The sequence below is a fragment of the Vulpes vulpes genome, chromosome 11, assembly GCF_048418805.1.
Source record: "Vulpes vulpes isolate BD-2025 chromosome 11, VulVul3, whole genome shotgun sequence".
Classification (NCBI taxonomy): Eukaryota; Metazoa; Chordata; class Mammalia; order Carnivora; family Canidae; genus Vulpes; species Vulpes vulpes.
The window spans coordinates 25,232,589-25,258,726 of NC_132790.1; the positions used below are offsets into that span (position 1 = coordinate 25,232,589).

The following is a 26,138-nucleotide window of genomic DNA, read 5'->3' on the forward strand; positions in this document are numbered from 1 at the left end:
TATGTGAAATATTATTGAGCTATACATTTGAGGCTATAGTGTGCTTTAGGTACTACTATATATGTGTCATTCCTCAATTTAGAAAGGAGAGACAGAGAGAACCCTTGGCGGTGAAGGGCCATGGCCCAGTCACAGCATGCTGCCCACATCCAGGTGCTGGGTTGTTCACTTCCCGGGATACGGGGGCCCTCATGCCCTCTGACACTTGAACAATCTGTTAAGCACACTTACAAGGAAGAGAGGCAGCAAGGGACCATCATCCTGAATAATGCAGTAAGTCAGGAAATCTGAGTTCTAGCCTGGGCTGTGCCACTTATTAGCTGGCGGACCTTGGGCAAGTCACCTAACCTTTCTTTTTTTTTTTCCCACCTAACCTTCCTAAACTTCAGCTCTGTTGTCTCAAACATAGCAGTAATAATCCCTCCCTGACTGTTTCATACTGTTGATGTGAGGATCAAAAGTAAAGTGTCATCCAGTCTTACAGTTTCTAATTCTGGTATCTGCCCATCTTCCAACCCCATAGTTATGGGCAGCTTTCATTTAAGTTCTCATCAGCTCTTAACCACTACAACTGTTTCCTCATTGTTCTGTTTTTAAACCTGCCAAATCCAATCTCCAAACTGCAATAAAGAGATATTTCTAAGACTTAAACCTAATCCCAAAATCTTAAAAACATTCCATGGTTCTCCACTGCTTAGGCTAAAGCTGAACTTCTCTTATGGCATTCAAAGCCCCTCATGACCTAGCTTTGTGATCTCTCTAGACGTTCACTGTTCTCACTTTCCAACCCCACATGACAGCCACACAAACTTTATCATTCCAAAATTATGCCAAGGAGTGTCATGTCACTTCTCTGTATTTTTGCTCACATTGTTCACTCTTCCTGGTATGTATTTCCCCAAATGCCACATGGTAAAAATCTATTAATCTATCAATCATGAGTTTGTCTTTACTATGAAGTCTTTTCTTTTCCCCACCCTTTGACCACAGCCTCTGCACATACATATGGTTTGCTATCCCAGTTTCTGTGATTCTTAGAAGCTCCTATACTTGCTGGCTTATCTGTCTCCCTCACTAAACTGTGAGCTCCTTTAGAATAAGGTCCTTGACTTATGGTCTGTATCTTTAAAGGGCCAGTTGTAGGGTCTGGCACAAAACAGTTTTTAAGAGTCCCACACATACTTTTTAGTATTTCTACTTAAGATGCTATAATTAGAGGGGTGAGGAAACATGAGAGTTTCTCTCACTTTTTATGGAGACTTCTGTTCAAGTTCATATATCCTGAGACAAACAAAAAATGGACTCCCATAAATAACAAGAGAAACCGGTCCGTGACTAGCAAAAATTAAAATAAAAAAAATTAGGGCAGCCCCGGTGGCGCAGTGGTTTAGCACCGCCTGCAGCCCAGGGCGTGATCCTGGAGACCAGGGATCAAGTCCCACATCGGGCTCCCTGCATGGTGCCTGCTTCTCCCTCTGCCTGTGTCTCTGCCTCTCTCTCTAGCTGTGTCTCTATGAATAAATAAACAAATAAATAAAATAAAATAAAATAAAAAAATAAAATAAAATAAAAATAAAATAAAATAATTATAAGAGGATAGGCTGTTTACACTTAACGGGACCTAAGAGAGCATCTGGAAAAAATACTACCTATGGCCTGGAGACATTAGTAAATTGCCCAAGATCACGCAGCCCACAGCAGTGGCAAAGAGAAATTTTCACAGCTCATCTCCTGAAAGATGTGCCACACACAAATTCAATATTTAACGTCCAAATAATTCAAGATTAAAAGTTAAGAAAGTGTGCAGAGATTTTAATGAAAACATTATCCTGAGCAGCCCAGGTGAGGGTAGTGAAAGTGGTGATTCCCTTCCATGGTCCCTTACTGTCTGTGACAAAAAGGACCTAGTCCAGTTACACTGCTGGGACCCTCACAGGTGCCCAGAAGTTCCTGTGGTGCCTTAGGCCTGGAGTCCACACTGCCCAGAGGACCTTGCTTATTTAGCACACTTGGCCCTCACCTCTCACCATCCAGGAAAATGCCCTGAAAATGAGCCAGAGCTCAAGATCTGGGCTAAGGGAACAGATTGTATCTAAAGTCAACCAGGTCTTCAAACATGTCAGACTGCCAACAGAGATAGAAAATCTGATCCTGGGGCAGACTGCTTTTTTTGGGTTCTTATAGGCATAATCCAGGTACTCCTCCACAAGAGCTGCCACAAAGCCAACAGAGGAGCCATACAGGTTGAAGAATTTTGTTCACTTGATTGCTTGAATTCAGTAGCCAAGTTAGGGTGAAAGTTTTTGACCTAGGTCAGATGGGACCCCAGAGGTGAGGAAGGGGAAAGACGCCTTTTAGTGCCATGATCCTTCATTGCTGCCCTAGGGGACGGTTTATGTGTGTCTCCAACCCATGATTTTGCACCATCAGACATGTTCCTGCATGCTTTAGGAACTGCTGCTGAGCCACCTGGGGGAGCCCAAGCCTAAGGAATGGGATTTGGGGAGGGAAGGAGAGGGGATCTACCGTTGTTATGAGATAACACATTCATAGGCCATAATACAGATGAGGAAAAATAGCTCTCCTACCATAAGCTGAATGCAGGAACTGAAACTCTGTTGGATAGAAATGTTAGTTGAAATTACCACTAAGAATTTGTGCAAAGTAGTACACATTGCAGTTACAAAAACAGACTGTCTCAAGATAGCAGTTTCCCCCAGGTGACATAAAAAACAGTGAATGCAGACGGTGTGAAGTGCCTCTACCCTGGAGGGAATGACAGACTTGCCATCCAGGAAAGCCCATTCATTGAGAAGTGCCTCCTTGATGCTATGGCATCTTCCAGGTAGCTGACTCAAGTTAGTGCTCTCTGAATTGTAGAAGGACTTCACACATGACAGAGGCTTTGTGTACTAGAGGAAGTAAGGTTCAGGGACAAAATAATCACTTCTGGACTCTGAAGAACTCTCTGTAAAGCCCCACAAGGCTAGGACCAATGCAGAGATACTTCACTTGAAACCTCCAGGAGAGTGCGGTGCTACAGAAGGAGCATAGGCTGTAGGGTCAGACAGACTGGGTTTGAATTCCAGCTCCTCTGCTTTTTAGCTGTGCAACTCTGGACAAGTTATTTAACCTCTGAGCAAAACTGGGAGCAGGAAGATTCAACTCACACAAGACTGAAGTAGGAATTAACATTTGTAACATGCCTTGCACAGTGCCTGGAATATGGCAGGCATATTCTTTTCCCTTGTTTTTCCTAAGGTTTGTCATATGCAAAATAGGAACAATATATTTGTACTTTATAAAATTGCCATGAAATCAAGTGAGACAGTAGATGAAAGTGATTTATAAACAGACCTCTTGTGACTATGTGTTTCATTTCTATCTATGTTAGCTATTCTGTTTATCTTTTCCTTTCATTTTCAAGTAAGATTACCAATAATGCGATATATCCTTTGGTTTCTAGATTCTGAAAACCTGGCCCCTGCCTCCTGCAGGGCCAAACAGTTCTTTTTGGGGGGGAGGGGTGGCCCTATAGTTCTTAAATAAGATCCCTGAAGTCATTAAGAACTCAGAAAAAAGCTCCAAGTACCTACATTGCTTTCAGAACCAATGAAAGAGTGAAATGTTTCCCTGCATCCTGAACAGATGACATCTTAGAGTACTCACAGCTGCTAAAAATAGCTCTTTCTGAAGCAACTTCTTGGTCTCCTTGAAGAAGCCGAGAGAAATTTAAACCTGAGAGCTTGGCTCCTTTGCAGACTTTTACCCTGCAGGCATCTCATGGCATCACAAATGGCTGGTTCTGGCAGGAAGCTGAGAGTAACCTACACTGCCCTCTCTGTCCTTGAGCCAGCTCTTCCTCAGCAGGAGCTCCCCTATGGCAGTCAGGAGACCTAGTGAATGCAGAAGCTGGCCTCCCAAAATGTGAAAAAGACCAATTGTGCGTGCAGGTGTGTGTGTGTGTGTGTGTGTGTGTGTGTGCGTGTCTAACTCCAAAGGAAAAGAATCTGCTCAAGGTCACACCAAAATCAGTAGAAGAGTTAGGGCTAGAAACCCAGTCCTTCCAACTCCTAATTTGGGGCTTTCTGACACAATGTGCTAACACAACCCTCTATAGTGGACTGTACAGGTTTCTAAGGAAACCCATGGTCAGGTTGCTGTAATCATAGCTTAGAAATATGCTGAACTTTTGAAAACACAAAATTGTGAAAAATCTTGGGCTGATTATTTTATTTTTAAAATTAAGACTTTATTAGTACTTTACACATGCCTGGAGCTTTCCAATCTCATCTCTTTATTCCACAGTCCTAGGCTCCTCCTGTCTGTTCTCCTTAGTCTGGTTGCTCTAGTTTAACTCCTTTAATTTCTCTCTGGTTGACTGCAGAGCAAATGCAGCTGTGGTAGTAGCTCCTGGGTTTGAATCTTTAGGCTAGTTCCCAACTCCTGTAAATTTTAGTTTTCCCACTTGGAAAATGAGATTAATAATAATAATGACTTCAAAGGTTTACTGTAATAGGTAACAAGTCAATATCCGTAAAAAGCTTAAATAGTCCCTGGCACATAGGATCCATTCAACAAATATTACCTATTTATTTTTATTCTCTGTCCTTCCACTTTCTTGCCAAACTATCCTTAACAATTCCATAAACGATCACCGTAAGTCCTAAACATTATGAGAAAATGCCCCAGTGCTGGAAAATTAAAGCCTTGATGAATTCACGGCCTCCACCCTCAGTGAGGCTTCCTGTTACAAAGCTGTTACCTTTTCTTTCCAGTAAGGCTTTCATACCTTGACCTCTCTCCTTAAGAACCCTCACCTCTCTCTTGGCAAATCAAAACTATTAGACAAGAACTCTCCACTTTCCACTGGGTGACTTTTTCTAAGCACAGCCATCTGTGACCTCTTCTTTAGTCTGAGAGGAACAGCTGCCATCCTGTGTGAGGCACCCCACTCCACCTGCTCCCCAAAACAAAGAAGAGAACAGAACTCTAGGTTTCCCACCTCACCATAGCCTCCTTGAAGGCCCGGATCCTCTTACATCTCTGACTTGTCTTCCCCATTTGCTCCTTCCCATCAGCACTTACTTCACCACGCTCTCATCTAAAAACTGCCTCCTTTAATCCCACCTCCCCTTGTTCTCCTTGCCCCTGTATTGTAGCCAAGCCTCTTGTAAGAGCAGGCTCTACCTGCTTTTCACTTCCAGCCTCTCCATCTCATCAACTCTGCTTTATAGGTCACTGGTGACCTCTTGACTATACAGACAATGTATCTTCTTCATTCCTGACCTTAGCTGACCTTCTGCAACTACTCACCTAATTTTATTTTAGACCAGCCAATTCACAGATCTCATAGCATTTAGATTTAAATCATTTCTAGGGGCGCCTGGGTGGCTCAGTGGTTGAGCATCTGCCTTTGGCCCAGGGCATGGTCTTAGAGTCACGGGATCGAGTCCCACATAGGGCTCCCTGCACAGAGCCTGCTTCTCTCTCTGCCTATGTCTCTGCCTCTCTCTCTCTCATGAATAAACAAAATCATTTTTAAAAAATCATTTCTATATTGTGAGATACTTGATAATCAAAATGCCGTAGTTTTTAAGAAAGAACTTAACAAATCTGATTAAATCTTTTATCAGAGTTAATTTCTGCAGTTTTTATTGTTTCTGCCTCATATTATACATTTTTTGGAAATATATATCTTATTGACTAAAAGTGAATACAGAATAAACTATTAATGCTGAGATAGAGATTTTTTTTTTTAGCCTGTGGATAACTGCTACCCTCACAAGCTCTGAGGGCAATGACTTTACTTCCCTCAAGTCTAAATCACATCCAGTATCTTCGAGTGCCTTGGGCATTTGAAGGCCAAAATAAATGTCTATGGAATGACACACCTATGTAAGCACTTCAGGGGGTTAACATCACTTATTTGCATTAAAATAGTTCCTGTCTCCCAAGAAAGAGGGGGCTCATAGTATGTGCATGTGTGTTCAATTACAAAATGATCCCTCCTTCAGAATGAAGTAGGTTCAGAATGAGGTTCAGAGAGGTCAGGTGATTTAAGGTTGTTAATTTATGAAGTGACAGTACTCAGATTCAGGTGTTCTGACATAGTCCATGTTCTTCTCTCATACAAATATTCTAGAAGAAAGGGAATGATGGTAGGATGAGTGCTAGACTGGCACAGAGAAACATGAGACCAAGAACCAGAAGATCTGCCAAGGGTTCCAGTCCATATGCTATTGCTGATTCACTGGGTAACTTGGACAAAACACTGCTTGTCTCTGGATCTCCCTTGTCAAGAGAAAAGGCTGAATTGGAGGATCTCTAAGGTCTTTTCAAGCTTTTTAACTCTAGAATAATCATTATTAAATAAGAAAACGGGTGTTATCATGGCATTCAAGGCCGTTCCACATCTTGGCCATGGACGTCTGTAGTTCATTTTTTTTTTTTAATGGTGAAAAAATTTAGATTTTTAGACGGCTGGACTCAGTTTAGATGATGTTTGGCAACATTCAAAGCATCAGAGTCAGGAGCCAGTCAAAAATATGCTTTCTTCTCTCCATCAGGCCTGATCAGGGTGTTGACCTTGGCCACATCAATGTCATAGAGCTTTTTCACAGCCGTTTGATCTGGTGCTTAATGGCCTTGAAATCCACAATGAACACAACAAGTGTGTGGTTGTCATCTATTTTCTTCATGGCTGACTCAGTAGTGAGGGAGAACTTGATGATGGCATAATGATAAAGCTTGTTTTCCCTGGGGGGCGCTCTTTTGAGGATATTTGGGCTGCCTTCGGAGATGCAGGGTCTTGGGTCGTCAGAATGTAGGTGACCTACGGATCTTCTTTTTATTGTGACTGTGCAAACCTTTCAGCACCACTTTCTTAGCTTTCAAAGCCTTTGCTTTGGCTGCTGCTTCGGCTTTGGGAGGGGCAGAGGCTTCCTTCTTCGTCTTCAGCGCCATCTTTGTGAAAGGGATTTCCAAGGCTCGGTTTCCACAGGCTTATAGAGCTGAGTCTCACGGAAGACTAGAGATGCTTTTTATTTAAAGCTGATTGGATACACTTGACATCTGTAGTTCAGATCCCTCTATTATCTCCACCCCCACCCCCACCCCAGTGTGCTTCAACCATCCTCACACTACCATTCCTTTGCCTAGGCTCTACTCTGCCTGGAATGCCCAACTCTTCCTTTGTATGCTTAAAAGAATGCTTCCTGCTTCTCCCTCACTCAGGCCTCTATTGCTAGGCCCCCTGTGAAGCCTCCTGGACACTTTCAACCTCAGGCAGATTGTTGTTCTCTCTTCTGCTTCCTCTCTTCTTACAGGTATTCCCTTCACAAATACTCATCACACAGCTATGAATTTGTTTATATGCCAACTACCAAATGAACTGTAAGTTATTTTAGGCAAAGATGGCTCTTTTTCTCTATTCTAATGTGGAGGACATTCAACATATAAATATTTGTTGAGTAAATGAAAAGGAACTCAGATAAAACCATCTACACCTCTAAGGTGAGTAACATTTCTCTGAAAGATGAGGTATCTTGTCCAAGGCTTCACAAACTAGTGAGCTGAGTAATCAGGATTCAAACCCAGGACTTTCTAAATGCAGCATCCATACTTTTTCCAGCCCCTTGAATGTTAAAGCACCTGCTAAGTAAGAGGGTTAGTATCAGTGGTAAGACCTCTGCACTGCTCCTAGCCTAAACTAAAACTTTTTCAACATTTTCAAATCTATTTCAATCTCTATTGAAGGAGTGCTAGGCCTTTCTTATTTTTTAAATATAGGTTCCTTGCCTTAGCTTAAAAACCAGTTTTTTATCCTCTGGTGGCAAGTCTCTCACTCTCTTCCAAATCCATATCCAGGAAGTCTGGTGAGTGTGTATTTGCATCTCTGTGTGTCTCAATGGCAGTCTTAGGGAAAACTAAGCAAAGAGTGGATTTGGACATTGTTTAGGAGAGCAGAAAAGGTTCTGTGAGGAGGATGCATGTCTCAGATATGCTAGGAGAAGAGATTGGCCAATCTTAAATCCTAAGGAGAATGGAGGAGATTCTATTCCCACCCCAACCCTGAGTCTCAACTGCCCCAGTTATTAGAGGGGACTCCCAAGAGAATCACGTTTGGACAGGATGAGTCCAAGACAATTAAGGATAGGGAAAGGCCAACAGGTGGGTGTGATTTTCCAAACAGAGCCCACTTCCCACCCCAGGCATCACTGAGGTCTCCACTTTCTCCTTACCTGGAGCATAACTGGGGCTATTGGTGGGGTACAGGCTGGGATTGTAGGCAGGGGCTGCTGCCGGGTAGGCTGTAGGGTAACCTATGAAGAAATAAACAAACAAAAAAACCCCAATTAGTTGGGAAAGAAAAGGAAACAGAATCCAAGTCCCAGGCTTGGCCTTCAGCCTCACTGTGGGCCTTTTCAGACAGTATATGTGACCAGCTTTTATTTATTTTTAATTTTTTAAAAGACTTTTTACTTATTTATTCATAGACACACACAGAGAGAGAGAGAGAGAGAGAGAGAGAGAGAGAGAGAGAAAGGCACCATGCAGAGAGCCCGACGTGGGACTCGATCCAGGGTCTCCAGGATCACGTCCTGGGCTGCAGGTGGCGCCAAACCGCTGCACCACCGGGGCTGCCCTGTGACCAGCTTTTAACTCTATGAGAAAACTCACCAATACCACAATCCCAACATATGCAGATTTTTCTATTTTTTAAAAGCAGTAAAAGAACTGTATGTCTCTATATTTACTGTAAAAAACAAAACAAAAAAAAACTGAAACACCATAGAAGTGTATATGGTAAAAAGCCTAAGTTTATTCTCATTCCTGCTGCAACACTACCCCGCTCCCCAGGGGTAGTAACAGCTATCCTTCCAGATAGTTTCCTACTCATTTTTATATACATATATTCAGTGGTGTTCTGGTAAATATTTAACAACTGGCTTGAGGGGATTGAAGTGGAGCTCTATTTGTAGCATTCACTAAGTCCCATGGTAGAAATACTCCCACCATGGCCAATTTCAAGCTACTAATGTCAAAAGCGGTAGCTGGGAAAAGATGCTCACAATTGGCTCCAGAAAGCCCACAAACCAGATCCAGCCTGCTACTGCCTATTATATATAGTTTTTTTTTTTAAATGTTTAATAGATTTTTTTTTAAGTACAATTTACTCCTTAATGTGGGGCTTGAACTCATGACCCCAAGATCAGGAGTCATGTGCTCTATGAACTGAGCCAGTGGGGAACCCCTTTTTTTGAAATTTTTATTGGACAAAATACATGTAACATAAAATTTGGGATTTTAGCCATATTAAGTATATAATTAATTCAGTAGCATTAATTGTGTTCATAATGTTGTACAACTATCCCCGCTGTTATTAAGACTTTTTAATCACTCTAAATTCTGTACGAAGTAAGCAGTTACATCCCATTCTTTTTCCCCATAGCTCCTGTTAACCTCTAATCTACTTTATTTCCATGAATTTGCCTATTCTAGATATTTAATATAAATTAAATCATTCACTGCCCTTTTGTGTCTAGCTTCTTTCACATTTTTTTAAAGAGGGGGGAAGGGGATGGACAGAGGGAGAGTTTTTTTTATTTAAATTTCACTTAGTTAACATACAGTGCAATATTGGTTTCTAAAGTAGAATTAAGTGATTATTCACTTACATACAATACCCAGTGCTCATCACAAGTGCCTTCCTTAATACCCTTCACCCATCTAGCTCATCACCCCCCTCCACCTCCCTCCATCAACCCTAAGTTTGTTTTCTATTATTAAGAGTCTCTTAGGGTTGTGGCACCTGGGGGGCTCAGTGTTTGAGCATCTGCTTTTGGCTCAGGACATGATCCTGAGATTGATTTCTGTATGAGGCTCCTCGCAAGGAGCCTGCTTTTCCCTCTGCCCCTCTCTCTCTCTGATGAATAAATAAAATCTTTAAAAAAAAAAAGTGTTTATGGTTTATTTCCCCCTGTCATTTTCCCCTCCCCTTCCCATATGTTCATCTGTTTTCTTTCTTAAATTCCACACATAAGTGAGATCATATGGTATTTGTCTTTCTCTGACTTATTTCACTCAGCATAATACACTTTAGGTCCATCCACATCGTTGCAAATGGGAAGATTTCATTTTTGATGGCTGAGTAGTATTCCATTGTACATATATATCACATCTTCTTTATCCATTCATCAGTCAACGGATAGATGACTCTCTCCAGAGTTTGGCTATTGTTGAAAATGCTGCTACACACTATACACATTGTGGTATATGTGCCCCTTCAGATCTGCATTTTTGTTTTGTTTTGTTTAAAGACTTTTTATTTATTTGACAGAGTGTGCTAGCACAAGCAGGAGAAGCTTCAGAGGCAAAGGGAGAAGCAAACTCCCCACTGAGCAGGGGGCCCGATTTGGGCCTCAATCCCAGGACCCTGGGATCATGACCTGAGATGAAGGCAGATGCTTAACTGACTGAGACACCCAGGTGCCCCTCAAATCTGTATTTTTGTATCCTTTAGGTAAATAACTAGTACCACAATTGCTGGATTATTAGGGTAGTTTTTAACTTTTTGAGGAACCTCCATTCTCAAGAATGGCTATACCAGTTTGCATTCCCACCAATAATGTTAAGAGGGTTCCACTTTCGAGAGAGAATCTTAAGTAGGTTCCACGCCCAGCACAGAGCCCAATGCAGGGCTTGATCTCACAACTCTGAGTTCATGACCCGAGCTACAATCAAGAGTCAATCACTTAACCAACTGAGCTACCCAGGCGTCCTAGCTTCTTTCCCTTTAGTGTGTGTGTGTGTGTGTGTGTGTGTATATATATATATATTTTTTTTTTTTAGATTTTATTTATTTGTTCATGAGAGACACAGAGAGAGGGAGAGAGGCAGAGAAACAGGCAGAGGAAGAAGCAGGCTCCATGCAAGGAGCCCGATGTGGGACTCCATCCCGGGTCTCCAGGATCACACCCTGGGCTGCAGGTGGCACCAAAGCGCTGCACCACTGGGGCTGCCCTAGTATAATGTTTTCAAGATTCATCCATGTTTTAGCATGTATTGAAACTTCATTCCTTTTTATGGCTGAGTGATACTCCATGGTTTGTAAATACCACATCTTTTTATCCATTCATCTACTGTTAGACATTTAGGTTGATTACACCTTATGGATATTGTGAAAATGCTGCTATGAACATTGGTGTACAATATCTCTCTGAGTCCGTGTTGTCAATTCCTTGGGGTATATACTTGGGAGTGGAATTACTTGATCATATGGTAATTATATGCTTAACTTTTTGAGGAACCACCAAACTGTTTTTGCATAGAGGCTACACGATTTTATATTCTTACAGCAATGTATGAGGGTTCCAATTTTCCCAAATCCTCACCAACACATAGTTTTTATTTTTTTATTATAGTCATTCTAATAGGCATGAAGTGGTATCTTCATGCTGTGATTTCAATTTGCATTTCCCAAATGATTAATGATGTTGGGCATCTTTTCATGTGCTTATTGGCCATTCACATTACCTCTTTGGGGAAATGCATATTCAAAACATTTGCTTATTTAAAAAATTGAGCTGCTTGATTTTGTTAAGTTTTAGTAATTTTTTATAGTATCTGGATATTAAACCCTAATCATTGCAAACATTTGCAAATATAAAAATTTGCAAATATTTTCTCCCATCCCATGGGTTGTCTTTTCCCTTTCTTGATAATACCTTTGATATGCAATATTTTTTAATTTTGATGAAGTCCAATTTACCTATTTTTTTTGTTTTGTTGCATACTTTTGGTGTCATATCTAAGAATCCATTGCCAAATCCAATGTCATGAAGATTTAACCTTATGGTTTCTTCTAAGAGTTTTACGGTTTTGGCTTGTTTGCTTACCTATCTATCTATCTATCTATCTATCTATCTATCTATCTATCTAAGAGGGAGTGGGGGAGACAGAATCTTTAGCAGGCTCCACACCCAACATAAAGCTCAATGCAGGGCTTGATCTCACAACCTTGAGATCATGACCTGTGCCAAAATGAAGAGTCAGACATTTAACAAAATGAGTTGCCCTGGTGCCTTGACTCTTATATTTAGATTACTGATCCATTTTTGTATATGGTGTGAAGGGTGTGGGTATATGTAGTTTTACATTCTACTTCTTCACTTTAACATTATAAGCATTTTCCCATATAATTACATATTCTTAAAAAATATTACTTTAAATATCATTATAATATTCCATTATATAGATCGATCGAATCATTTAATTATCACTCTGTTTTAGACGTTTAGGTTGTTTGAAATTTTTCAGTATAATAAACACAGCTATGAAAACAACCTAAATAAATATTTGAATACATCTCCGATTATTTTAAGAACGAGTCTAGAAGTGAGATTTCTAGGTCAAAAGACATTGCTATTTTTAAAGCTCATCCATTCAACCATATTTGAGTATCAACTTTGTGCCAGACACTGTGAAACCTGTACTTGTGGGGCTTATATTTTTAAAGGGTAGGAGAGGGCAGTGGATAAATAGTAAGCACAGTCCAAAGTACGCCATGGAAAAGAGAAAAGAAAACGGGCAGAGTAGAGGGTGTCAGAAGTGCCAGAGTGTTGGAGGGAGGGTTGAATAGGATATTGGATAGGGTAACCAGTATAAGACATATTTAGAAGGTAAGATTTTCACAAAGACTTGAAGGAAATAGAGTTAACCAGGTAGATAGCTGAAAAAAAAGAGCACTTCAAATGAAGGAAATAGTACAAAGCCCCTAAGTGGAAAGCTTATGGGACGTGTCTGAGGAACAGCAAAGATCCCAGTATGGTTGAAGTGGAACAAATGAGGGGAACAGTAGTAGTAGAGGAAGTCAGAGAGATAAAGGGCTGGTCAGTTCACACAGGGCCTTACAGTCCTAGGGAAAGGATTTCACTTTCACTCTGAGTCAAATGAGAAGAGATTACAGGGGTCTGAACGGAAGAATAACATGATCTGACTTTCATTTGAAAAGGGTCACTCTCATTATTCTGTTGAAAAGAGACTATAATGGGGGCAGGGCAGAGAAGCAGAGACCAGTTAGGAGGCTACTGCAAACTCCTGGAAATAGATGATGGGACTTAGTACAGGGCAAAATCAGCAGAAGTGATGAGGAGTGGCAACCTAGGAGTTTTCACCTACTTTGCCAAACTGCTTCCTAGATAGACTATCAATTTGTACTTGCACTAGCAGTAGGTAAGTGCCTGTCTCACTGCTCCCTGCAGCTTTTTAATGCTCATTGGTATTTTGACTGATGATGGAAAGCTGATTTTAAAAGTCAAAGATTAAATCTCTAAATACCTAAAAGCTTCTTTGGGATTTGTAAATATTGCACTTTAATAATGTATCTTTGTTAATGTGCCTTTCCCTAAATCCTTTCCAACTCCAAAGAAAATTGATCTCACTTTACCGCCCCCGCCCCCAGTCATTTTCTGATTTTAAGTATTATGGAGGTCTGCTATATCAAGAAGAAAGTCAGGGGTTTAATCTGGAAAAGCAAAGCGATCCAGTCTCATGGCTGAAATGTATATTCAGCTTCATGTGAGAGATTGTGTGGCCAAGGGTAATTACACCCCTGTTTTCTCATTTCAGATGCCTTTTACTTTGGGGAGCAATTACAGGATCCTCTTTCAGTATTTCCAAGTAGACTTATTTTTCATTCACTTGAATTTGGCAGATATAAGATGGCAGAATAGAAGGAGCTTTATTTGGTCCTCCAACCCTCTTCATCTTATAAATGATATCCTCAGGCCAAGAGAAAGGAAAGGGATTCAGGGTTACAGACTGCTGATGCTAGAACACACCTTAAAGGCCACTTGGTCCACCCTCACATTTGGGGCTAGAGCCTCCTCTGTGACATGCTCATGGGATCATTCAACCCTGCCCTTGCATCTCTACAGACAATGAACTCCCTCTTTTCCTGAGACCCCTACTCTACTGTGAGACTACTCTGTCTGAAAATGATGTTTCATACTTCACTGAACTCTACCTGTAGTTTCTGCCCTTTAGAACAGAGCAGATTTAAAGACACATGCATCCTTAATTACAGAATTTACCACACTGTACATCACTGGCAGGTTTATATTTCCTGTCCTGCCCCTGCTCCCCAAACTGTAAGCTCCCTGAAGACATAGCTATGGCTTATTTGCTTATATACAATGGCTCTTGGTCACTTCCTCCTTCCCATTCTCTGTCAACACACCACCCCCTCCCCTCCCCACACTTTAGCCTGGACAAGTAGTATCTGAACTTCTCAAACATAAGATTATGGTAAATAGTCTTTGTGGCCAGTAGAGAATCTCTTCACCACCACCAGCTTTCCCTCTCTTAAAAAGGGCATCAATGGTAAACTAGGCTTCCTCCCTACTCCTGGTTTTGTTTTGTTTCCTTGTCCCCAAGCGATATTATTCATCTTGCTCCTTCTGTTGCTGATGATGTTGGCATCTCTATAAAGCCTAGCACAAATAAGGCATAAAATAGGTATCCAATGCTGAGATTACCAGGGGGGTTGTATACTGGAGCTATGAGAGAGGTGTTTTGTTTTTTTTTTAAGATTTTCTTTATTTATTCATGAGAGAGAGAGACAGACAGACAGAGAGAGAGAGAGAGAGGCAGAGACACAGGCAGAGGGAGAAGCAGGCTCCATGCAGGGAGCCTGACGTGGGACTCGATCCTGGGTCTCCAGGATCACGCCCTGGGCTGAGGCGGCGCTAAAGCGCTGAGCCACCAGGGCTGCCCTATGAGAGGTTTGTAAACAAGAGAAACAAATCCAACAGTGTCCTTGGCTTTGAGAGAGTCACCAACTAATGAAGAAGAAAAATGGGTAAGTGGATAGTTAGAATGCTGCCTGAAGAGTGTCATGATAAAGGCAGAGAGTGGGCAAAGAAAGGTCCTTCATTAAGCAACGTTTTCTTAGTACCTATTGTCTGTCAGGGATTATGCTGGGGACTAGATATTCCTGGCTGTGGTTAAAAAGAGGGAAGAAGGAAAAAAAAAAAGAAGAGGGAAGAAGGGCATTCTACACAAAAGCATGAAAGGTAGCATTTTGGGGGGGCATCCATAAGTGGCCTGGTTTGTATTCTCCCTGGTTCTAAGAAACAGGGCTGATGGGTTAACCACACCTGAGGGCAAAGGTTGTTTTGCTGGCTTGAACTCATAATTTTGAGTTCTTATAACCATGTCTCCCTTTATCGGGATGGCCCTAATTTACCTTCTTAATTCTGTCACTATGTCTTAGTTTCATACTCCTAGACAGGACTTCTCTCCTAAACTCCTGACTCATATAGTATCTAACTGCCTACTCAACATCTCCACTTGGATGCTTGCTATACTATCAAGATTATATGGTAAGTGGTTGAGTGTGGTGTCTGGAGCTAGACCTAGGCTTCGGTTTGAATTCCAGCAACACTACTAATTACGTGTGTGATCTTGGGCCACTCTGTTTTCCCATCTGTAAAATGGAACTATTACTTACCTAGTAAGTTGGTATAAGTATTAAATTAGTTAAGATCCCAAAGCACCAAGAGCCAGGCAAATAGTTAAGAATTCAAAGTCATCTATTATTATTATTTTAAGCTTACAATATTAAAAAATAAATCTTTACTTTCTATCCTTCTACTCCCTTCCAAACATGTTTCCTTGCAGTTTTCTCTACACCAGTAAATGACAACTCATTCTTCTAGTTCCTCAGGCTAAAATCTTAGAGTCATCCTTGACACTATTCTTTCTCTCCCATCCACATCAGCAAATCCTTTCAATTCTACCTTACAGAATATTTTCAGAATCTTACTATCTCTTGTTGCCTACCCACTTTCTTACCAGATTATTGCAGTAGCTTCATAATTGGTCTCCCTGCTTCTACCTTTAATTCTGTGCAGTCTGTTTCCCACAGTAACCAGAGTGATCCTGTTAAAACATTAAATCAGATCATGACACTCCTCTCTTTAAGCCTCACTGTAACTTCCCATGACAATCACAGGGAAATCCTTTTAATGACCCACCTGGGCCTCAGCCACCTTCTCATCTCCTCTGCTACTATCTGTCCCCATGCTAACCTACTCTCCAGCCACACTGGCCTCCTTGCGGTTCTTAATGTATCAAGTATCTTCCCATTTCAGCCTTTATCCTTTCTATTCCCTCTTCCTGGAACTCGGTTCAAAGGTCACCTTATACTCTTTGTAAAATAAAATAGTACTCTCAACTTCCATTAATCGCTATTCTTCTCATCCTGTTTTTTCTTTACAGCACTTAACCTGACATACTATATAATATATTTACTTGCTTAGGGGAGACTGTCTCCCACCACTTGAGTTATAAGCTTAGGCCACAGTAGCACTTGCTAGTTTGTGGCTTTTCCTTGTTGGAAGTCTCCTCCTAGCACACTCCAAAGACACTCTCATTGACTCTCAAAGACCCAAGGGAGCAGAATGCATTCCAGGTCCCAGTTGTCCAAGGCTACCTGGATCTGTGGAAGCTCATCAGAGATAAAGATACAGAGTTCAAATAATACACCATATACATTTCTTCCATTTGTCATACAAAAGATATTCTTATACCTTCTTATACCTAAAATGTTATTTCATTTGAGCTTCAAAACAACACTAATGTTTGGGACACCTGGCTGGCTCAGTCAGTGGAACATACAACTCTGTATCTTGGGGTGTGAGTTCAGACTCCATGCTGGGTGTAATGATTACTTAAAAATAAGATCTTAAAAAAAAAAAAAACCACTAATGTTATTTCCCTCATTTTGTAGATAAGGAAATAGAGATTTGGAGAGGTGAAGTGTCTTTCTAAGATTTTTTAGCAAGTCAGTGGTGGAACTGTTAAGGGAATCCTAAAAGCAATGCCTTTTCCACACCTGCCAAATAACTATGATTTAGTCCTTGAAAGGAAGTCTGCCCCTTCTGTACTTATATTCTTTGAAGATCAAGAGTGAAGAAAATAAGTGGACACAAATGAGTTTTTCTCCTTTGTATCCCGAAAGCTATAGTAGTGGATCAGGTTTCCTGGGATTCTGATGTATATGTTTTCATTGCTTTATACATGTCAATGCAATCTGATCCCTTCTTGTTGTCACTAGGATTAGGACTGAAGAAATATAAAGCTATTTTTTATTAATATGGAAATTAGAAATACTAAGACAAATCAGAGGACTATGTCAGAAATGACTTGATCCTTGATCCTTAGGAAGAAAGCAAGAGTATCAAAAGGCTAGTGCAAGACTAACTCCCTGGTTTACAAAGACAAAGAGGATTACTCCTTTGTGAGCAGGGGGACACTTATGCAAAGACGGTATTTTAGGTCTGCTGCTCAAGATGAAAAAGAAAAAACTGTCCCCCTTCCCTGCCCTAAGGCCAGGGTGACCAAAACCCAAACAAGAAAAAGAAAAAATCAATTTGCCCAAAAAGAAGAGGGCAAAAGGAAGAATATAATTTTGAATCTGAGTATGTTTGGAGTACTATGGCCTTCTTTATCTAATTTAATCTTCACACTAATTCTATGAAAAATCTTAATAGTCTCATTTTAGAGATGAGTATACTGAAACTTAGACTTACCTTAAACAGCTTATAAATAGAGAGTGGAGATAGAACCCAGGCCTGCTGAGTAAGACAAAGTCCATTCCTACCAACTTCCCTACACCTCTCCTCAAAACATGATTCCACTCAACATAAACCCTCTGGATTTGGCTGCCATACCAACACCTCCGCCCCATGTTTCAGCTTCATAATCTGGGAAAACAGAAAATTACTCTGGAGAGTCAAATTGGTCAAAGATGGTTCAGTTACCCAAATAAACAAACAAAAACCTATTTTTCCTGCTCAGCATACTAATACAGCTCATGTTTATGTTATTGAAAAGCATCACACATATTCAAGGAAATAGAGTTACAAGAGGTTTAGAGGTGATTGAGTCCAATTTGCCACCCAGTACAGGAATACTTTTTAATGGCCCACACAGCTGGCCACAGAGCCTCTGCCAGCACAGCCTTCTAATGATGGCAGCTCAACCTGTTCAGGCAGTCAAAGCTCCTGCTGGAGAGCTCTGTAAGTTAAGAAATTCTTTACTCTGGCTAAAAATCTGCCTCATAAAGTATCTAACCCTGGAAAGCTTCCCAGATACTGGTCCCGGTTCTACCAGTCTCTTCCTTCTGCTCCAGGGCAATCCTCCACATATATGAAGATATCAGTTATTCTTCCTGCCTTTCTCTTGTCCAAATCCAACAGATCTAATTCCTTCAACCTCTTCTCCTGGTTGCCTGCCTTTAGCCAGACTTTAATTTATAAATCCTCTTCCCTTAAAGCAATTCAATTTTCTTCTTGTCTTGTTCACTCTTCTGCTGATGGGTTATCCCCCAACTTAAAAAAAAAAAAAATCAAATGACATAACAAGATTCTGGTGATGGGTGATCAGTGAAGGCTGAAAGTGAGTTAATCCAGATTTCTTCATCATTATACATCAGCATAGTTAACATCTAGCAAATGCTTATTACTCTGCCCTAACCAGATGTAAGGTTCTTTACATAGGAACTTAAAGTCTAATAGGGAAATAATAAAGTTTACTTATATTAATCTATAGGTAATATGCATGACATATAATACAAGAATGATAGGGTGTTATCATAATGATGTACACTGAGGAGGGAGGGAAGAACAGGTCTGAGAAAGCTGGGAATGGCTCCTCAAAAGAAGAACCGTTTTAATTGGTCTTGAACAATGAGTGGGAGGAGTTTGTCAAAAGTGTGGAGGAGTGGAGACAAAGAAATATATATATTTCTTTCAGGTATGACAGCATGAAAGCATATGACATACTAGGGAAATGGCAAGTAGTTCAGTACAGTTGGAATTTATAGTGTGTAGGGAAAAGCAAAAAAAAAAAAAAAAAAAAAGAAGATAAAAAGGTAGACTGAAAACAGATTGTGAAGGGATTTGAGTGCCACATTAAGGGATGGAATTTTTCACTCAGGAATTCACTGGAGAATTTTAAACTGGGAATTTCAGATTGGTGTTTTACCTACTCCAGCAGCAATTATGCACAAGGGTTCAGAGTGGGTGAGATTGGAGGAGGGGCCAGATAGGAAGTTACTGCTGGAGCCCAAAGGCAAAGCTAAAACAATAACAATGGGATAAAAAGGAGAGGGGGGACAACAAAGATGTCTAGGAGACAGAGCCTACAAAACACCATCCTGATAGCAAAACTTCACTTTTACTGCTATGAGCTGAAAGGCTATGGAAGATGGGAAACATTCTAAATAGGTTTTGTAGGCTTTTTGTTGCTTCTTTAAGAGGCATAAGGAAAGAAAATAAATTAAATGGACTCTTGAATCTGTTGGGTCCAGAAAACAGCCTGAATCTGAATTTCTTCCTAGTTGGGAGGCCCGGCTGTTGAGAGTGCTATCCCAGCGAGACTGCAGGTCTAGGAAAACAGCCATTCTGCAGTGCTAGCTCGGGACCTGCCCACTAGACTTGAATCCGAGGTAGCCTAAACATTGGATTTAAGGCCTACCCATCCAACCTCCCACTAGTGAGCCCCATGGAACTGTAAGGGCGTAAGTAAGGTTCTGCTCTTCCCAGTTAGGGCAAGGCAACTCCTTCTGAGGTAACAAAAAAGAGGAAATACCATGATCAATTGTGCTGACTTGTGTTGCATCTTCAGGGAGAACTTAACCTACAGTTAAAAAGCCAGCAACCTGTGTGGGTCATTCACCCTGGCTGAGCTCTAGAAGAGGAAGGCTGCTAAAACCAGAGGAGGCTTAACTTGGTATGTCTTTCGTGCAAAAAACCACTACCATCAACAACAACAAAGAAAAGATAAGAAAATGTAAAAGCCAATATGTTAAAGCCAATAATAAAACTGCTCCTTAGGTAAGCACATAAAGCCAAGTGTGTGCTGTTCCTGAAGGGAAAAAAAATCCTTTATAAACCTAACAGTTTCTCCAAAGCTCCATATTCGCCGGTTTGGGGTATGAGAAAAATTTTAATGGAAAACATTTGGCTTATTCTGTCTTAATCTCCACTCCAGGAGTAGGGTGCTGCTGCTGCTGCTTCTACTACTACTGCTACCATTTATTTATTTCATCTATGAAGGTAGATGGGAAGTACTCAACACTTTAGAGATTACTTAGTGAATGATTCCCATCCTCCCTGTATTTATCTTCTAAAAAGAAATAAAAGAGCAAGATGAAATTTTGCAAATTCGTGATTCGGTCCATAAATCCCTTTTCCCTCCCAGGGCAATTCACTCTTTTATTCTATAATTCTGTTTTAAGAGATCTGGTAAAGGGGAGAATCTTGCTTAAATTCAATAAAATATAGTGGAATGTTTGTTCTTCCTATCTGAAGAAAAAAATTAGATGCCTACCTCATATTTCTGCAATTCCAGAAAGACCGAAGACCTAAATATTAAAAAAAAAAAAAAAAGACCTTAAAACTATTATGAAAAAAGGGATCTCTGGGTGGCGCAGCGGTTTGGCGCCTGTCTTTGGCCCAGGGCGCGATCCTGGAGACCCGGGATCGAATCCCACGTCGGGCTCCTGGTACATGGAGTCTGCTTCTCCCTCTGCCTATGTCTCTGCCTCTCTCTGTGTGACTATCATAAATAAATAATAAAAAAATTAAAAAAAAAACTATTATGAAAAAAACAGGAGAATAAAGTTTGACCTTGAAATTAGAAATTATTTCTTAGGAGTACCTGGGTGGCTCAGTGGTTAAGCATTTGCCTTCAGCTCAGAGCATGATCCTAGGGTCCTGGGATCGAGTCCCACATCAGGCTCCTTCTTCTCCCTCTGCCTATGTCTCTACCTCTCTGTTTCTCTCATGAATAGATAAATAAAATCTTAAAAAAAAAAAAAAACTATTTCTTAGAGGAGATCAAAAGGATAAGCCACAAAAGGATGATTAATATAACTCACCAAAATTTAAACAAAGTTAAAAAACAAGTACAGATGGGCAGCCCCCGTGGCCCAGCAGTTTGGCGCCACCTTCGGCTGGAGTGTGATCCTGGAGACCTGGGATCGAGTCCAAGGTCAGGCTCCCTGCATGGAGCCTGCTTCTCTCCCTCTCCCTCTGCCTGTGTCTCTGCCTCTGCCTCTCTCTCTCCCTCTCTCTCTCTGTCTGCCATGAATAAATAAATAAAAAATCTTAAAAAAAAATTAAAAACCAAAAAAGTGTGTTTTTTTTTTAAAAAACAAGTACAGAGAAAAGATATTTGTAACAAATGTATCCTGAATCAAGAACTCATATTAATCAACAAGAAAATAAAAATAAGCCAAGAGACTCTAACTATGGAGATTCACAGAAGAAATCATTCAAATACTAGGGAAAAGAATGAGAAAAGGAAAAGATATTCAATCATATGTTATCAGCAAAATGCAAATAAATGGAAAGAAATATTTTACATCTATCAGACTGAACAAAAATTTTAAATGTGACAATATCAAGTGTTGGGGAGGATCTAAAGCCATGGGAATCAGTAAAAGCATTCTGAAGGGCAACTTTATAATACCTAGAGATACACAACCTAGCAGTTGGGAAATTGGATTTTGAGTTCCAGTAAGATGGCAGGATTCTGACAGGCAAAGATAAGGACTGACATCCAAACAAAACAAAACCAAAAAAAAAAAAAACACCAAAAAAACAAAAAAAACAAAACAAAAACCCAATACAAGCAAAGTCAGAGACAGGAATTCCATTTAAGGAACGAAACAGACTGTTTTCCAAAGTGGCTACACTATTTTTTACATTCCCACCAGCAGTAGGAGTGTCCTCCATTTCTCCTCGTCCTTGTCAACACTTGTTGTTACCTGACTTTTTGATTAGTCATCCTAGGGGTGTAAAGTGGTATCTAATGGTGGTTTTGATTTGCATTTCCCTGATAATTATGTCAAACATTTTTTCATGTGGTTATTAGCCATCTGTATATCTTCCTTGGAGAATTGTCTATTCAGGTTCCTTGCATATTTCTTAATTGGATTTTGTCTTTCTGAGTTGCAAGAGTTCTTGATATATGCTAGATACAAGTCCCTTATCAGATAGATGATTTGCAAATATTTTACCTCATTCTGTGGGCTTTTTGTTTTCTTCATGGTGTCCTTCGAAACATGAAAGTTTTTTTTTTAATATTTTATTTACTTATTCATGAGAAACACACAGGGAGAGGCAGAAACATAGGCAGAGGGAGAGGCAGGCTCCTGGTGGAGAGCCTCATGTAGGACTCGATCCTGGTACCCTGGGATCATGCCCTGAGCCAAAGGCAGACACTCAACCACTGAGCCATCCAGGCCTCCCAAAAGTTTTTACTTTTGATGAAGTCCAATTTATTTATTTTTTACCTTTGGCTGTTTGTGTTATTGATGTTATAACTAGAAAGTATTGCCAAATCTAAGCTCACAGAGATTATCTCCAAGTTTTCCTGTACAAGTTTTATAGTTTTAGCTCTTATATTTAGGTCTTTGATCCATTTGAGTTAATATTTGCCTGTTGGGTGAGATACTTCATTCTTTCATATGTGGATATACCATGTCCCAGCACCATTTGTTGAAAAGATTATTCTTTCTCTATTGAATTGTTTTTGGTACACTTGTTGAAAACTAACCGTAGGGGATCCCTGGGTGGCTCAGCGGTTTAGTGCCTGCCTTTGGCCCAGGGCGCGATCCTGGAGTCCTGGGATGGAGTCCCGGGATGGAGTCCCGCATAGGGCTCCTGGCATGGGGCCTGCTTCTCCCTCTGCCTGTGTCTCTGCCTCTCTCTCCCTCTCTATGTCTATCATGAATAAATAAATAAATAAATCTTAAAAAAAAAAAAAAAGAAAAGAAAAAGACAAAAGAAAACTGACCGTAAATGTGAGAGCTGGATTCTGGATACTCAATTCTATTCCACTGATCCATGTCATCCTTATGCCAAAACCACATTGTCTTTATTATCATACTTTTCTAATAAGCTTTGAAATTGGGAAGTATGGGTCCTCCAACTTTGTTCTTTTCAAGATTGTTTTGACTAATATAGGTCCTTTAAATTTCCATGTGAATTTTAGGTACAGCTTGTCAAAATCTTGAAACAAATTAGCCAGGATTTTGATAGCGATTATATTGAATCTGTAGATCAATTTGGGAACTATTACCTCTTTAAAAATATTAAGGCTTTCAATGCATGAACATGGGATGTTTTTCCAATTATTTGGATCCTTAATTTCTTTCAACAATATTTTTGGTAGTTTTCAAAGTATAAGTTTTGTACTCCTTTTGTTACATTTATCCCTGAGTATTTTATTCATTTTGAGGTTACTGTAAATGGAATTGTTTTGTTAATTTCATTTCTGGATCATTTATTACAACTGTATAAAAATATAATTGATTTTTTGTTTGTTAAAGACCATGTGCACATGAGTGGGGGGAGGAGCAGTGAGAGGAGGAGAGAGAATCTTTTTTTCAAAGATTTTATTTATTTGAGAGTGAGTGATAGAGCACGAGGGGCAGAGGACCGATGCAGGGCTTGATCTCAGGACCCTGAGATCATGACCTGAGCCACAGGCAGACGTTTAACTGACTGAGTCACACAGATGTCCTTAGACATTTTTTTTTATGTAAGAAAAATATACTTTCTATTTGTTTAAGCTACCATTAATCAAGCCTTCCAGTAGCATCTTCAGGTATTCATGTGATACACAGCAATCAAATGATGGAATTAATATTCAAAACGAGGCAGTCCTAACCATTAAGCTATATAAGAAACACTTAGCATTGAACTTGGTAGGGAATGGGTACTCAAATGAACTGATTGCAATAATACTACTCACTCAGCCTTCTTCCTTAAGGTTCCAAAGCTCCTCAGGAAAGTCAAGGATTGTCAGTAACTTAAATCACTCAGGAAGAGGCCACCCCCTTTGGACACTGTGCCCAATCCTCTTGTCTGCATTTCTTTTTAAGGTTTATTTACTTAATTCAGAGATTGAGAGAGAGAGAGAGAGAGAGAGAGAGAGAATGAGAATAGAGGAGAGGGGCAGAGGGAGAGGAAATAGGAGTCTTGAGCAGACTCTGTGCTTAGTGCAGAGCCCAATGCAGGGCTTGATCTCATGACCCTGAGATCATGACCTGAACTGAAACCAACTTAACCAACTGTGCCATCCAGGTGCCTCTTGTCTGCATTTCTCAATTCAACTCTCCCAGCTCAGGGGTTACCGTAAAGAGGGAAAAGGGAAGGAAGATCTGGAGCCAGGTACTGGATGCTCATACCTACCTATCTCATGGCACCACAAAGATTCCAGGCCTCCTATCATGCACATATAAGAGAACAGAGTTCAAGGAACCCAGCATAAATTTAGAATCATGACATGACAGCAGCTGTGGTGACACTGAAAGCCAAAGTCTCTCCCTGGCAGCCAGAGATCTTTGGAGGTAACAAGAAGTGTGGTTTTGTAGCTTAAACAAGACCACGGACTATTGATTTTTCTGCCTCTTTTCCTGCTGAGAGCAGTAATAGCAAAAATCTGATTTAGACACTTAAATTCAAGTACCTTCCCCACCAGCAGAGCAAATTTCAAGTAATCACACTTTTGACCTCAACCAACATGAGTCCTTTTAAAGCCAATTTTGGGGGCCGATTATTTAGTTTTCCTAACATGTGCAGGGAAAAAGATAGGATTGCTGGCTAACTTGATGGAAGCTGTAGCTTCTATTCCAATGTCCAAGGTTTAGGCTGCTGGCTCACAGAGCTCTTAATCTTTCTGAGAAGGGGATAGCCACCCCTCTGTCACAGCTAATACATATGTCATAGCTGACACATGATCTCTGTTCCTAAAGCTGTTTGGAACTCAAAAAGCATTTCCCAGAGAAATTATGGCATTAATGATGGTAAGATTCCTATACAAACTCACAGATTTGGGAGAAGAGAATGCTTATTTACTGAACACTTACACTAGATGGCAGGTACGAGCATCAGAATCTTCGAAGAAGCTTGTGAAAATAGATTGTTGGGAACTACCTCCTGAGTTTCTGATTCCACGGGTCTGGGGTAAGGCCTAATAATTCTCATCTCTAACATGTTCCTACACCTGAAGCCAATGATATAAGATATAAATCAGTAAATCACAGAGATCTTAGAAACCCACCATTGGGTCCAAACTCTCAAGCTTTTTCCACAATACACCTGTGCTCATGACAGCAATGATGAGGGATGGATAGGTACAAGGATGGAGCTGATAGAATGTGTGTTAGTATATCCTGGGGAAATGGGAAGACAAAGAAAAAACAGATAATAGATACTATTCATGGTAGCTTAGGAGCTGTCAATGGGTTACAGGTGAATTGAGATACTAATTCCTTAAGCATATAGAGTGTCTATGAAGGAAGTGGGGCACAGGAGCTCCTGGGCAGCCTTGTCTGTTTATCCAGTTCTCTATAAATATTATCATTTTCTGTGTGGAGGTACTGGCTTAGAGTTAACTGCGCATCACCGCTTTAGAGAAGAGTCTTAGGACAAAAATGTTTATTCCAAAACCTGAAGTCAATTTGCCAGACACTTATGGGACCTCTGAAAAGGCTTCATTATTGACGGCTTGATAATTTAGACATTTATTCATTCAACCAGTCAACGGTCACTGAATTTACTTCGTATTAGGCGCTGTGTGAAGCACTGAGGACATAGCGATTGCCTGTAAGAGGTATGTATGTTATAGAAATATAAATGATTATAAAGCAGTAAATACAGACTATAAGTAGCTCAGTGATTAAGAGTATGGAATATCCAAACTTAGGCTTGATTCCGCCCCTCCACTACTTTCTGGTTCTGTGACAGGGACAAGTCTTTCCATCTTTCTTGACTTGTGTCTATATCTATTAAAACTTTGGAAAATAAGGGTTAACTAAAATAATGATGATACAGTTCTCACACTGGAGCAGGAACCCCTGTGGGTGCTAAAGGGTAAATGAACAAATATGATGTGCTATCTTGGTAGGGTAATTATACCAAAGAGTAAATAATTTAAATTATTTGTGGTATAGAAAACAAGTATATAATGGTGAGTTAAGAGGAAAGTCATATGCATTTTGAAAGTAAGGCACAGGCTTCAAATAAATTTTAACCTTGAAGTACCTGCTCTGAGCT

General features: G+C 40.3%; 1 protein-coding gene across 13 annotated transcripts in view; it reads right to left on the reverse strand.

Moving 5' to 3' along the window:
- The window catches only part of FAM168A (family with sequence similarity 168 member A), a 193,398-nt gene that overhangs the window by 18,645 nt on the left and 148,615 nt on the right, over window positions 1–26,138 (reverse strand). For 7 of the 13 annotated variants that reach the window (XM_072727370.1, XM_072727371.1, XM_072727380.1 and 4 more), the window contains 2 exons: window positions 8,244–8,324; window positions 2,589–2,615 (listed from right to left, as the gene is read on the reverse strand). In XM_072727370.1, coding sequence (XP_072583471.1) covers window positions 2,589–2,615; window positions 8,244–8,324 — 108 coding nt within the window. The remainder of the gene's footprint in view (window positions 1–2,588; window positions 2,616–8,243; window positions 8,325–26,138) is intronic. The other 6 variants (XM_072727374.1, XM_072727376.1, XM_072727377.1 and 3 more) reach the window with 1 other exon arrangement.